The 15,509-nt window shown below is 35.7% G+C and overlaps 1 protein-coding gene across 8 annotated transcripts in view; it reads right to left on the reverse strand.

Annotated features, from left to right (window-relative positions):
• cnksr1 (connector enhancer of kinase suppressor of Ras 1) overlaps positions 1 to 15,509 on the reverse strand; it is a 65,047-nt gene that overhangs the window by 23,480 nt on the left and 26,058 nt on the right. For 4 of the 8 annotated variants that reach the window (NM_205659.1, XM_087288811.1, XM_087288814.1 and 1 more), the window contains 4 exon segments: positions 7,236 to 7,355; positions 7,638 to 7,706; positions 10,193 to 10,252; positions 14,495 to 14,614. In NM_205659.1, the coding sequence (NP_991222.1) occupies positions 7,236 to 7,355; positions 7,638 to 7,706; positions 10,193 to 10,252; positions 14,495 to 14,614 (369 nt within the window). 8 annotated transcript variants of the gene reach the window in all.

Here is a 15,509-nt window from a genome sequence, read left to right on the forward strand (position 1 = left end):
GGGTTATATCATTTTAATGTTATGCCCTTTGGACTGAAAAATGCTCCTGCTACCTTCCAACGTTTGATGGAAATCGTCCTGAGAGATTTACTTGGGAAAATTTGCTACGTCTATATTGACGACATTGTCATTTACTCACCCACCTTGACCCAACATCTTCACGACATCCAGACCATCTTGGAGAGACTGGAAAAAGCAGGTCTAACCCTAAACCTAAAAAAATGTTCCTTTTGCCTACCTGAAATTACCTTTCTAGGACACGTAGTGAGTCACCAAGGAGTTGCAGCTGACCCCAAGAAGGTGGAGGTCATTCACGCTTACCCAGTCCCACAAAACCTTAAGGATGTTCAGCGATTCTTAGGACTGGCAGGATGGTATCACCGTTTTGTACCAAATTTTTCACGCATTGCTGAACCACTGAATAATCTGAAAAAGAAAGGACGACAATTCAAGTGGGATTCACTATGCCAGCAAGCATTTGACAATCTAAAGTTCTGTCTTACCACACCTCCCATCCTGGGCCATCCAGATCTTAACATACCTTTTACTGTGTATACTGATGCCAGTGACTCAGGACTAGGGGCTGTTTTGACCCAGCGTAAAGAGCAGGGTGGCGAAGAAGTAATTGCTTATGCCAGTAGAACCTTGACTAAGGCAGAAGTGAATTACTCCACCACGGAGAAAGAGTGTCTGGCTGTGGTGTGGGCTTTAGACAAGTGGCAACACTACCTGGAACCTAGAATGTTTACAGTGGTTACAGACCATTCCGCTCTGCAATGGGTCATGAATTCCACCAAACCAGCCAGTCGACTCATGAGATGGGCCTTGCGCTTGCAACGCTATGATTTTGTGATCGAGTACAGAAAAGGACGGCTGAATGTTGCTCCTGATGCGTTGTCCCGTATGTATTCCATGCCAGGCTGTAACTTGTACACCACGCAAAAGGATCTGCCTGATTTCCCTGTCACCCCACAAACCATCTGGGAGGAACAACATCAAGACACAGACATTATGAAGATCTTTCAAGCTCTGGCCAAAAATGAGCAACAGGAACAAGCCCAGTACACTGTGTTGGAAGACAAGCTGTATCACATCACCCACCTAGCAGATGAAACTGTTCACTACAAAGTAGTCATTCCATCTACTCTTAGACCAACAGTACTAGAATGGTACCATGATACTCCCTTAAGCGGACACTTGGGAATTTACAAGACATACAAGCGAATACAAGATGTTGCTTATTGGCCAGGAATGTGGACAGACATAAAAAAATATGTCAAAAATTGTGCCAAATGTCAAGTCACCAAATGGGACAACCGGAAACCTGCTGGCAAGTTACAACAAGTTACAACATCACGACCAAATGAGATGTGGGGAGTGGATATAATGGGTCCAATGCCGAAGTCTGGAAAACAAAATGAGTACTTACTCGTATTTGTCGACTATTTCTCCAAATGGGTTGAACTGTTTCCCATGCGGCATGCCACAGCACAGACCATTGCCACCATACTAAGACAAGAAATGTTGACTCGGTGGGGAGTCCCTGACTTCATATTGTCAGACAGAGGAGCGCAGTTTGTTTCTTCTTTATTCACAGAGCTGTGTGGAAAATGGAACATCACTCCAAAGCTTACCACTGCTTATCACCCACAGACCAACATGACAGAAAGAGTGAATCGCACTTTGAAGTCTATGATTGCAGGGTTTGTGGAGGACAACCACAAGACCTGGGATACATACTTACCAGAGTTACGTTTTGCTTTAAATTCTGCAATACAGGAATCCATTGGGATGACGCCTGCCGAACTTCACCTAGGTCGGAAAATCCACAGTCCCATGGATAAACTGCTGCACAGACGTGATCTCTCACCAACCAAGCCTGCATACGACATGGTACACAAAATAACACAGTTACAAAGGCAAGCCAAAGAAAATTACACCAAAGCTCAAAAACGGCAGTTAAGGAGCTATGACAAGAACAGAAGAGATGTGTTCTTCAGAGAAAGAGAGCGTGTATGGGTCCGTAATTTTCCCATCTCTAGTGCACAACATCATTTCAGTGCTAAACTAGCTCCAAAGTGGAAAGGACCATACCGCATTATCCAGCAACTAGGTCCTGTGAACTACCAGGTATCTCTTGAAGACACTGGTGAGGATGTGAGAAATGTTCATGTGTGTAATCTCAAACCATGTTTCCCCACGGCAGAGGAGCTGGAAGCAAGGGAGAAAAATTGCACAAAGATCCTCCCACAGCAGGATCAAAAAAGATTTTAAAAAGGTAAATCCTCGTGAGCATTGAACAACATGGGTTGTTCTCACGAAGGGGGGAGAGTGTGACGAGATGGATGCTTTAATGTTTATTTTTCTCAAGTGCCACTAGGGGGCGCTGCTCCGACCGGTCCTTCCTATCGCTTCCAGACAATACTTCCGGGGGTCGGAAGGAAGCGGAAGGGCAGGTAAACAATTGGAGATTATAAAAGAGGGAGAAAAGGCCAGAGAAGGGGCTTCTTGTTGTTTTGGTGTCGGGTATTTGGTGGCAAGAATTGGAGAAGGAGGAGAAGAACGGTGTAAGGTGGAGAGCTTGTTGGTTTCAATGACTGTGTGAAGAAAAAACTGAGGGGTGGAAGCAATTTGTGGACGTGGTGACCAGGCGATCTCTCTAGTATTGTGTGCGAGGGGTCTGAAATTCTGATGGGAAAAGTGGACCTGTGCAGAACGGCTTCGGTGTCCCTGGGTCAGTAACTTTTGTCCATTTGCATCCATTCATACACCCACACATTCCACACACACATTACAACATTATCACATAGGCTTTCTTTACATTTTTTCCCTCTCTTGTTTCCAGTCGATCAGCCACACATTATTATTGTTTGTTTGTTTGTTTGTTTGTTTTCTTTTGGGTTATCTAAACATTATTATTGAAGTGTTTGAATTGTTTGTTTGTTTCCTTTTGTTACCTAAGAAGTGCTAATTTTGACTATGATCTATGACTGAACAGTGATTAAAAGTATATATTTTGATTTAGAAAACCTTTTTGTTGTACTGCTTGTTAAAAATATACCAGTTAATTTAATTTAAAGTGTGTGTTGGGTTATCTTTATTTTCTTCTCTTTGTGTGTATGGTGGTTAAGTGTTTGCCGCGGCTATCCAGGGTTTTAAATTTAATTTTTGGCAAGTTAATCTTGTCTGGCGCCCAAAGATTTATTAATTCTGGTAACTATTAATTTTTTTTTTTGTTTGAGGTCCGCTGGCAGTGGGATTAAGGGACGTGTGAAAGCCAGCTAGTGCAGTACCCACGTGGACCAGCGGTTGAGCGTTCGGCTGCGGTGCAAGAGGTCCCGTGTTCGAATCCCGCGGAGTTCAGTTTTTTGAGATTTGAATTATTATTATTTTTTTCTTATTATAAACTGTATATAAGATTTATTTATTACAAACAACCACCGTCACATATGTTTGAGATGTACTGTGTATAATCTTACAAATTAGTCAGGATTTTGATATTGTAGATTTTGATCGCCTTTAGCGTCACTGTCATGTTTGAAAGAGATTTATTCCCATACGTTTTTGCTGTATTGAATAAAATAACTTTAAAGCTCAATACTTTAAAACTGCTCAGAAAAACCTTATAATTCAAAGGTGGTGATGTGTAAATAAAAATGGAATATATCTTAATAAAAAATAAATATTAGATATATTAATAAAAAAACATACAAACTTACAAAAGCACATAATTAAATAGATTAAACTTTAAAATGTAATTAAAACAGGAAACATAAAATATTGGTTTTTAAAAAATACAAAATGTGTCCCGATCATTGATTAAAAAAATAAAACAATAAAAAGATTTCGATAACTAGAAAAAAATAATACTTAAAAAAACGAATTACTTACTTTTAAAGGTAACACCTGAAAATCATGGTCCATTAGTTCATGTTAGTTATTTACTAATATGACACATTACAGAATTAAATTTACACAAACTTTAGTTAAGGAAAATAAAGTAGTTCTTTGCTATTTTAGATTAACAATTAGATTAACTAATGTTAAGAAGAGCAACTAGATTTCAAAAAAAGCATTAGTAAATGTTGAACTATGATTAATAAATGCAATACAAGTATTGTTTATTGTCAATATATTAGCTAATATAACTTTAAGTCTTACCAAAACTTACAGCAAAAAAAAAAGGACAATTTTAAAAACTTTAAAAACTATTTCATTTTTTAGCCAAATTCTAAAATAACCATGGCCCCACTTTATTGACCTGATTCTTTAATGCGGTAGTGCGTTCGTTTTTGGGATTGTTTAGAGCAGGGGTCACCAATCTCGGTCCAGGAGGGCCCGTGTCCCTGCAGGATTTAACTCCAACCTGCCTTAACACACCTGCCTGGGTGTTTCAACTATACCTAATAAGACCTTGATTAGCTTGTTCAGGTGTGTTTGATTAGGGTTGGAGCTAAAATCTCCTGGACACCAGCCCTCCAGGAACAAGTTTGGTGACCACTGGTTTAGAACCTCCGATTCAGTTGCCTAGAGGACTAGGAATAATAAACGGCAGCAAACGGTCAAACTACTTGATCCACATGAAAACTACTTGATTCACAAATAAGTGTGTTCATGACAATACAGACAAAGCAGAATGATATAATAAAAAAATATCAGTTTGCAACATCAAGCAGCATAACAAGCTGTTTTTAACGTTTAAAAATGAATGGCAGTGAATAAGACCGGAAATCTTGAGCCAAAAAGACTTAAATAGCTGAGCCCGCTCATACGCAAAGAATAAGGTGAATATCAAGTGGCCCTAAATAATATGTACATAATCTGAAATTAATAATTTATTACAATGTATTTATTGTGTAAATACACTTTTTACATTGCATTTATGATTGATTAATTACATGCATGTAATTACATCTGTAATTATTTTTTGTAATTAGATCTTTACCATCCCCACTGTTGACCATCCCTTACCTTAAACTCAACCAAACCTGTCCGTAACCCTACCCATATCCCACCTCAAGAGCATCAAAAGTGCTTTTCAATAACACAGTGACCACACTGTATCTATTTTTGATGCCAGTACTTAGTAGTCAAGTCCACTTAATATTAAGTGGGACCATATTCATAAAGATTACTCAAAGTATTACAAATGAAAGCAAAGACAAAACTGAAAAGCAAAGCATAAGAAAATGCTCATGACAGCTCAGAAAGTTTTGTGGGAACATCTTGTGTCTGAATTCATCAGCTTGAGGTTGGTGTGTTTGTGTGTGTTTGTCAGAAATCCTTGAGGATTCAGTCCCTCAGGGTCACGTCAAATCCAATCATTTTAAAAGCCACATGACTGCTGTTACACACTACACACCACACACACAAACCAGAATTTATATATATATATATATATTTGTAGATTTTTGCAGTCACAGGAGATTGATGTGTAGGCGGTAACTGTTGTCATGATGATGTCCTCAATATACACCGATTTAAAAAAACTCCTTCATTTGTTTATTGTAATTGTGGATGTGAAATAAGAGAGTATTCGCGGTGGTGTCACAAAGAGGAAATGTGTGTATTGCTCGTCGAACAAACACAACCACGTGTGATGTATGTACATGTGACGTCAATAAATTTGTTGCAAAAGCAACCGCTAAAAGAACCAACAGTGTAAAATGCTTGCAGCTCCTCACATGAGACTCATGTGTTCATCTCTAGCTGGTTATTAACTCGGTCAAAACACTCTGGGGCTTTGTTCAGACATACAGCAAAAATGAGTGAATTAATATGCATATGGGAAATTTAAAAAATAGCATGAATAATTTGTAAATGATTGTATAAAGCTATTACAAAATAAATACATGCAAATTACATCAAAATAAATGAATATATACAGTGTTCAGCATAATAGAGTACACACATATTTTTATTAATTTCTCAGGCAGTATAGGCAATGTGTTTTGGTGCATTTAATCAAAACAGATGTACTAAACAGATATATTTATTAAAATAATATTTTAGTCACCAAACATTTAGAAATTGAAAGACAATATAATTAAATTCAAGCTAAATATTGCAAAAAAAAAAAAAAAAAACTGCTAATTTTCAATTTTCTTTGATTCTCTTGATTTTTCCTCTTTTAAAATTTGCATTCAATATTTTTTTATAACATAAATTTGGGTGTGCTAGTTTTTGGACTGTTATCGTAAGTTACTTTGTTAGATAGGCTCCAGATTTCGCTTCAGTACTGACTAATCTAATGTATATGCACAAATATAATATTGTACAGTTTCCTTTTAAATTTATGAATTTAAAAGATAGATTTGTGAGGGGTGTACTTATATATGCCGAACACTGTATATTTGTAAAATTTGTGTGACTGATTAGTAGTAAGAGTACAAGAAATAAAAAAAAAATCATAGTTTTGACCTATTTATAATATTCATTTTACACAATATAAACTGGGTATTAATACAGGAAACTATATAGATCGCTTTTTCATTTTAGGATGGGTGTCCCTTGCATGGGATGATCATATATGGTAAGAAGAAAATCATGATTATGTAAAGCATAGTTATGACAAGTGAAATGACAAACACATAATTATGAGACTCAAAGTCATAGCATGAAACACTTTTGAATAATGTCAAAATTTGACTTTTTGTTATCAAAATTACGATGTAGTAACAGGTAGCAACACATTTACATTTTTTAACACATTAATCTCACTGCCACATGTAATGTCTTAATTAAATGTTTTATATTGTTAATGCTTTTCCCCTATTAATAAAACTAATCTCAGTTCTTATATGTGGTTCCTTTGCAAAATATGAGTGTAGAACTTCTGGTTTGGGCATCAGATTTGATGACAAAATCATATAATGTCGAGCATGTGTCATGCTGAAATAGTCTAAAATATAAAGCCATTTTAGTGTCTCTGAAACTACCAATCTTTAAGTCAACAAGTTCCCAAGCTGTTCATTTCCTCTGCTGAACACAGAAAAAGATATTTTGAAGAAGGCTGGAAACTGGTAGCCTTTTACATCCATAGTAGGAATAAAACCCACTATGAATGTCAATTGCTAGCAGTTTCCAATATTCTTCAAAAATACAAAGGAAGTGCTTAATAGAAGAATGAAAGTTTAACATGTTTTAAACAGGTAAAAGGAGAGTCAATGATGATAAAATTGTAATTTTGATTGAAAAATCCCTTTAAATGTATAAAAAAGAAAAAGCCTCAGTACCTCAGACTTGGCTCGGCTCTCCTTGCGTTTCAGGAATCCCGGAAGCCTCCTCACAACCAGAGTGACTCCATCTGGATTCTCTTCTAGTTTTTTAACAAGGTTTTTCCTGCTCCAGCCAACCTGGAAATGGATACATCATTTACACGGCTTCAATGAGAGATCCAGTTTGCCTTAAATAACTACTGTTTTGCTCATGAGCCAATCAGTAATTACAGGACACTAGACCACAAACTATTGATGATCCAATTTAGTAGACAAAGGACATCTGCTCAAATACAGCATAGGGTCATCCAGTGAAATGAAGAGTCTTACTGTGCTTCATTACACCCCTGTCTTATTTTATAATTACAGCAGCCTTTATTTGAAAAAAAACATCGTTAGCATTGAACGGTTACCACTTACCACTATCTGTCCGTTGACCTGAATGACTTCATCCCCCTCTAAAATCTTCTCGCAGATCTCTGCTGGAAACTGGAAGACAAGATTTATGATTGTGTAAAAGAAAAGAACAGACTAATGCACAGTTCTGAGTATTTTAATAGCAAAAGGCATAGCAAAGAAGTACAATGGTTTAAAAACAACCATCACAGGTAAAAGATGAATGCCCATTCAAACTGGAGAAGCAGATAATACCTCCTGTAAGACTGGATGATTGTCATACACTAGTACTATGCAAAAGATGAGGTCAGTAGGATTTTAAAAATGTGACAGTGAAGCCCACCACAGCAATATATACACTCACCGGCCACTTTATTAGGTAGACCTGTCCAACTGTTCGTTAACGCAAATTTCTAATCAGCCAATCACATGACAGCAACTCAATGCATTTAGGCACGTAGACATGGTCAAGACGATCTGCTGCAGTTCAAACCAAGCATCAGAATGGGGAAGAAAGGCGAAATATTTAAGTCACTAAACGTGACATGGTTGAGCATCTCTAAAAGCACAACACGTCGAACCTTGAGGTGGATGGGCTACAGCAGCAGAAGACCAAACCGTGTGCCACTTCTGTCAGTTAAAAACAGGAAACTGAGGCTTCAATTTGCACAGGCTCACCAAAATTGGACAATAGAAGGTTGGAAAAATGTTGGCTGGTCTAATGAGTCTCAATTTCTGCCTCAACATTTGGTCGGTAGGGTCAGAATTTGGTGTTAACAACACGAAATCATAGATCCATCTTGCTTTGTATCAATGGTTCAGGCTGGTGGTGGTGGTGTAATGGTGTGGAGGATATTTTCATGGCACACTTTGAGCCCATTAGTATCGAGCATCCTGTCAACACCACAGCCTAGATGAGTATTGTTGCTGACCATGTCCATCCCTTTATGACCACAGTTTCCTGAACATGACAATAAGTTCACTGTACTCAAATGGCTTCCACAGTCACCAGATCTCAGTCCAATAGAGCACCATTGGGATGTGGTGGAATGGGAGATTCGCATCATGGATGTGCATCCGACAATTCTGCAGTAACTACGTGATGCTATCATGTCAATATGGACCAAAATCTCTTAGGAATATTTCCAGTACATTGTTGAATCTATGCCATGAAGTATTAAGGTCTTTCTGAAGGCAAAAGGGAGTCCAACCCGGTACTACAAATGTGTACCTAATAAAGTGGCCTGTCAGTGTTTATATGAAAACTGAAACAGATATTTTATATTGTAATAATATCGTCACATTACTATTTTGACTGTGTTTTTTGATCAAATTAATTGGTGAGGATAAGATACTTTTAGAACCCTTTTAAAAATCTTACTGCCACCAAATTTATCATGAGTAATAAAGACAGATTGACAGTTAATGAATGAAAAGTGTTACACAGTGTTATCACACTCTTTCCTAGTTTCCAACACCAAGGAAGAAAGTTTTACTTTGAAGCATTCTTTTGTTTTATTCCCTCAGGTAATAATATGAAAAAAGTACAATAAATTTAAACCCAAGATTTCAGCTTAAAAGGGAGTCTAAACACCTTTGAATGAGCTTAGAGGATGCTCACTCAGTTCTGACTGACATGTGTGACGTAAAACTCCTTTACAGGTCCGTTTACTGCAAACTTCAAAAACACGCTCATCCGTCTACCAGTAGACAATATAGGAGAGGAGTTGAAAAGATTACTTGGATATTTTTTTTATATTTTATTCACCCTCAGGCCCTCCAAGGTGACTTTTTTCCAGTCAAACATTAAAAAAAAAAAGATTTTTTTGATGATCCTAAAAATACATTTCAATGGTTGCGCCAATTGCCCTCTAAAGAGGTTCACCCAAATAGAAACATTTATTCACTATTTACTCACTCTTAAGTGGTCCCAAAGCTTTTTTTTTTATGAATGAAGAAAACCGGCATTAACATCCAAAGTAGGGAAAAAATATTTTTAAAGTCAATGGTTACCAGTTTCCAACATTCTTTAAATATCTTCTATTCTGTTGTATAGTAGAAAGAAAGTCAGACTGGTTTGGAACAAGTAAAGGGTCAGCAGACGATGACAGAAATTTTACCTGAATTGTAACTCTAAACATATATAAATAAAACAAAATGAATATCCGAGGCTATTAGTGATACATTGAGGTCTTATGAAGTGAAACTTTATCAGTTGGTGCAAAATATAAAGTAGATTAAAGATAATGATGCTGTAAATGGCATTCAGCTTCTTTCACGGATTAATAGATCAGCTTCATAAGACATCAGTGCATCATATGGAGCCAGATTTACTCATTTTGTTTTTTGACTCTCCAAAGGTAAGCCTTTATACATACATTTATCCATCATTGCAACCTTTAATGTTCTGTTACAGTAAAAAGGCAACCACATTTCGGAGTGCATGAGGGAGAGTGAATTAACAGCAAATTAATTAGTTTGTTTAGAAAAAAACTTCCAAACTATTTCCTTTAAAAATGACATTACGAAAACTTTTGATTATTTTTTCTTAGAATTTTGGCAAAATGCATGAAATATACCTCAGTTGGTGTTCCAGTGACAAAATGATTTCTGGATCCTGTGGTGGTGATCTCAATTCCCTATGTGAAAGAAATAATGTGCACATCAAGTCGTGAATATCTTACACCACAGCTGAACTACAAATCAATGGATTTGATATTGGCTCATATAAGCATGTGGAGAATATGGGCTGCTAATTGGTACATGATCCCTGCTGCTTCTGCTTTAATACTCGGCCCTCCTGCCATCAAGATCAGCAGGAAATATGGATCAAAATTCAAAGGGGGAAATGAGGGAGCATGTTCAACCCGGTGCTGGTCAATGAATCGGCTGCAGTATCAGATGTCAGCTCGAGCTGGATATATATTGTATTGATTCTGCTGAAAATGTGCTGTAAGTACAAAGACCTCCTGCTTTAGAGACAATGAATCAGGATAATCTAACCTCAGGCCACTGGATCCATTAGTATCCGTCAAATCAATAAGTATCAATCATGTCCAGTTATTTTATTTCCTGACTCTTGTGTTCATCAAAGCATGCAGCTCAGAGAGTCAAAATATGGATCATTTGAGTTTTCACCACAATCACTCTTTTCAAAACAAAGAGAGACTGATAATTTTGTCCCTGGCAATAAATTATGGATTGTGCACTTAAGAACGTAAACACTGTTATTGGATTTCCTTAAATGTTTTGTGCAAATGAACAGCTACAGAAAAAAATAATACACCACTTGCAGGTTCTCAGTTTCTCTGGATTTATGATTTAAAGTTATGTGTTTGAGTAAAAGGTTCATTCATTTTGTTTTGCAAACTACATGGTGACATTTCTTCTGAATTTATAATAAAAACGTTGTCATTTAAAGTAATATAACTGTTTAAAATAAGTTAAGAAATGTATATTTGCTGAGATAGCGTTACAGTAATTTTCAATCACAACGTTTGTTATTTTGTCCATCTGCCATTTTCAGAAAAAAACTCATTTTTTCATTGGGAAGAAAGGTTTTAGACCACTCCAAATAGAATAATAGAATTATTTGTTTCATTATATAAATAAATATAACACTTTACTCAAACTCATACCCAATATAATGAGTAAATAAAGAGAAACTGAAAAGTATTTATTATTTTTATCACAACTGTGTGTTGCCAAGTGGGTATTCATAATATATGAGGACAAACAAAACACAAAGGAGCAAACTTCAACTTAAGCATGTCAAGCAATCCAAGGCCTTATCCAAAATTGCCTATTTGAGGGATTAGCCATTTCAAGGGTGTCTGAAATCATAGTGGACATCATAAAGTGCACTGAATCAATCCCAACAATGCACAGTGTGCAGTGCAATAATGGGTCTACAGCCTAGTTTTTATTTTTTAACTCAAATGGTTTGTTGCAATCTGTATCCACAGAAGGTTTGAGCTGCCTTAACTTATTGAGTTTTACAGTACACAGTTGGTTTGAGTTCTCTTCATTTATTGGGTTTTACTGTGCTCAAATTGCTTCGTTTACTCAAATGGATTAAGTTCACAGTACTCATTTGGATTAGCTTTTGAACTTAAATGGTTTGTTGCAATTGGTTTCCTCAAATGGTTTGAGTTACTTTAACTTTAGGGGTTATAGTGTGTAAGTTTCAAAATAAAATATTAGATGATTAAAGTAACATTTGTATAAATGACAGAAATCAAAATGCTTTGTTTCGTTACCGATAGAGAGCTTTCTAAGTGTTAAATAACTATCACACCAGGTCTGATCATACAGCAAAACATAAACAAATCGACATCCCTTCCGGTGCATCAAGTGCTCGCATTTACTAACTCCTTTCATTCAAACCTTCAATTGGACGATGTTATAGGACTAATGTATGAATGAGGGTATAGAGGGCAATTTCGGATACACTAAAAAAAATGACTTATTGGATTTACTACATTTTTCAAGGTAAGTGGTCGTAAACAATTTATATGGGCTGAATTTAAACAAACAAATTAAGTAAAAAAAATCACTAAATTTAATTTACTTGTATAAATTCAGCCAATATAAAGTGTTTTCAACCAGTTGACAGGTCGCCAAGTGTTAACCACAGGGTCTCACCAAGAAGTTGGAAATCTAATCCTTCAGAGGATTTATCAAGCAGCAAAACAAACAAATCGGCATCCTTTCCCTTCGCTCAAAATTCACTCACTCCTTTTATTCAATCCTTCAAGTGGACTATATTAGTGGACTAAAGTTGGGATTAGTAAATGAGGGTAAAGCGGACGATTTCGGATGCACTGAAAAACATGATTAATTGAATTAACTAAATTGTTTTAAGGTACGTGGTTGCAAACAATTGAAATGGGCTGACATACTGTACAAAACAAATTAAGTTGAACATTACTAAATTTATTTAGTTTCTTTAAACTGAGCTCATATAAATTGTTTGCAACCACTTACCTTAAAAAATGTCCTTAATAAATAAAATTGATATTTTTTTCAGTGTACAGCACCAGACTATCTGAGCCTTTAAAAGGAACCAGAGTATGACTCTTTTTAAATGAACCAGTGGAAAATCTGACCAATTATAAATGTCATAATTGAATAATTTATCAGTCCACAGAATCCTTACTGAAGAGCTTCTCTTTGTGGAGCTGCTGAGTGTTTGTGCTCAGCACAGAGAAATGAAGAGCTTCACATAATTAAACTGTCTTTAAATAGCTTTACCCTTAGCAACATATTAGCTGAATATAATACACAGTGCAAGGACTGTCTGGTTTGAAGTGTGTTGAGAAAAAGAGATGCAGAGAGAGACACAAGAGAGATAGAATGAAAATGCCTTTGTTTAAACGTTATCTGTTCCTCAATATAAAAAACGATGGTTAGATGTTAGCCATTCATAAAAAAAAAGGCCTCAATTAAACAGCACTAAAATATCCAAATGAATTATGAAGCTAGAAAGCCATTTGAACATTAGGACTCAATTTGTGTCAATTAGATGACATGTAGCAAACACTAAATACAAGTGTAAACAGGAACCAAAATAGGGCTGCATAAACATATCGTTTTAGCATGAATATCGCAACAGTCACATCACAGGACATGCAATGTCAAATTGGAATTATAATTAGCCGGAAAACACAGTTCAGAACATGCAATTTGTGGAGTCGTTGCAAAGTTTAACACTAATAATATGAAAGACTTTTATTTGGATTTGTTGTTAAAGCCTGTGTGACTGTAAGATGTTAAAAGATGTTCAACCATTTGGGCACAGAAAAAATAATATAGTTTGCCGCTTTAATGAAGATGATTTGTGTTTAATTATTTAATGCTATAGAATACAGACTATTTTACATTTGATTATTGGATTTCTATACTGTTGGGATTTCTATACTGTTAAATACTGTTAAAGTCCAACCAAAAAACCATATTTATTTTTTATCTTTGTTCTGTTGTTTTCATCTGTGCTTTAATTAATTATATTTAGTTTTTCCATATTTTTTGCATATGTTATGCAGATGCACTCAACTACAAATCATTCCAATCAATATTAAATAAGGAATTCTTTTTAAAAAAAAAAAGAGTCATCTTGTTTATTTATTTTCATATCACAATATATATTGCAAAAAACAAAACATCACAACATCAGTTTCTTTCAATATCATGTAGTCCTAATCTAAAATGTTCTGAACTTTTGACCACTTCCAATGTAACGGCAGTTATATCAGTATCAGCTGATAAATAGTTATTTTAATGTGATCATTAGGAGCATGATAAGAAAATAAATGATTGACTGATAAATAGTGAATTATCTCCATAATTATGTAAGAATCATATTTAATTAGGCTCAAAAAATGCATGAAGATTTGCATTAATCTGTCTATATATAGTTTATTGGTGGAGCAATAATAGTTTTAATGGTATTGTTTTTGGGCTAAAAGGAAAACGACATTTTGGCTGTTAAAAATGTCAATAAAAATGTTCATAATGTAATAAATGATGGATTATCTCCATTTTCTTTTTTCAGACAATGTTTAGTCATCTGGAGATCACTTGCTATTTTTGATGTTATCTTCAGGCTAATGAGACATAACTTATGAGTTGCGAAATGGTCGATAAAATGTGAATAATTTTAATATTTTATTTTAAAGATCAGAATCAGAAAAAAATAACTTTAAGATCGTATTTATCATCCTTTACATTGCTTATCAGCATCCAAAAACAAAGAGTTATTGGTACACCCCTACACACCAAACCCTAATATTAATACTTCACAGTATTGCACCAATGTGGAGAGAGAATGAAAAACAGAAATAATAATTCACTATAAAGAAATTGAGTTACAAAAGAATTACCACTTGATCTCCTGGTGAGGCTGGGACCAGGTCGACACTCTCCAGCTGTGTGGTGTGTGTAAGAAGAGGCAATGGACTGACAGTCAAAATCTCATCACACACTGCTACCAGCTGACGACACTAGAGAGAGAAAATACAAGACTTAAGATGGAGCATGAAATGATGAAAGTAATCGCTATAATCTTGAACCTTTTTTATTTTAAGTGTTATCTTTTCATGTCACACTGACTGTACACTACCGATAGGCGTTTGTGGTCAGTTAGATTTTTGGGAGATCTTTAAATTACAACATCCTTGTTTAACATGTTGCATGCACACTACCTGACAAAAGGCTTGTCACCTATCCACATATCCAAGTTTTAGGAAAAACAAATAATAACTTGACTTCTAGTTGATCAATTGGCATCAGAAGTGGCTTATATGAAAGGCCAAGGCCTCTAAATTACACTTATTGTACCAAAATAAAATATGATCATGCCTTGATTTTTAATTATTTAATTAGAACAGTAAGGTCTGACTTTGCTTAGACAAAAGTCTTATCACTTAACAGAAATAATGTGCAGTATAGATTATAAAGTCATGGTGCATTGGAAAAAGAATTATTATTGTGTATGATTCCCATAAGATTGGACAACTGAATCCATACATCTCTGCAATGATTCAAAAAACTTATTAATAAAGTCATCTGGAATGGCAAAGAAAGCGTTCATGCAGGACTCCCAGGATTCATCAACATTCTTTGGAATTATCTTCAATGCCTCCTCCTTCATCTTACCCCAGACATGCTCAATAATTTTCATGTCTGGTAACTGGGCTGGCCAATCCTAGAGCACCTTGACCTTCTTTGCTTTCAGGAACTTTGATGTGAAGGCTGAAGTATGAGAAAAAGCGCTATGCTGCTGAAGAATTTGCCCTCTCTTGTGGTTTGTAATGTAACAGGCAGCACAAATGTCTTGATACCGCAGGCTGTTGATGTTGCCATCCACTCTGCAGATCTCCTGTATTCCCCAATACT

This window comes from Danio rerio, chromosome 17 (assembly GCF_052040795.2).
Source record: "Danio rerio strain M-AB ecotype USA chromosome 17, GRCz13ab, whole genome shotgun sequence".
Classification (NCBI taxonomy): Eukaryota; Metazoa; Chordata; class Actinopteri; order Cypriniformes; family Danionidae; genus Danio; species Danio rerio.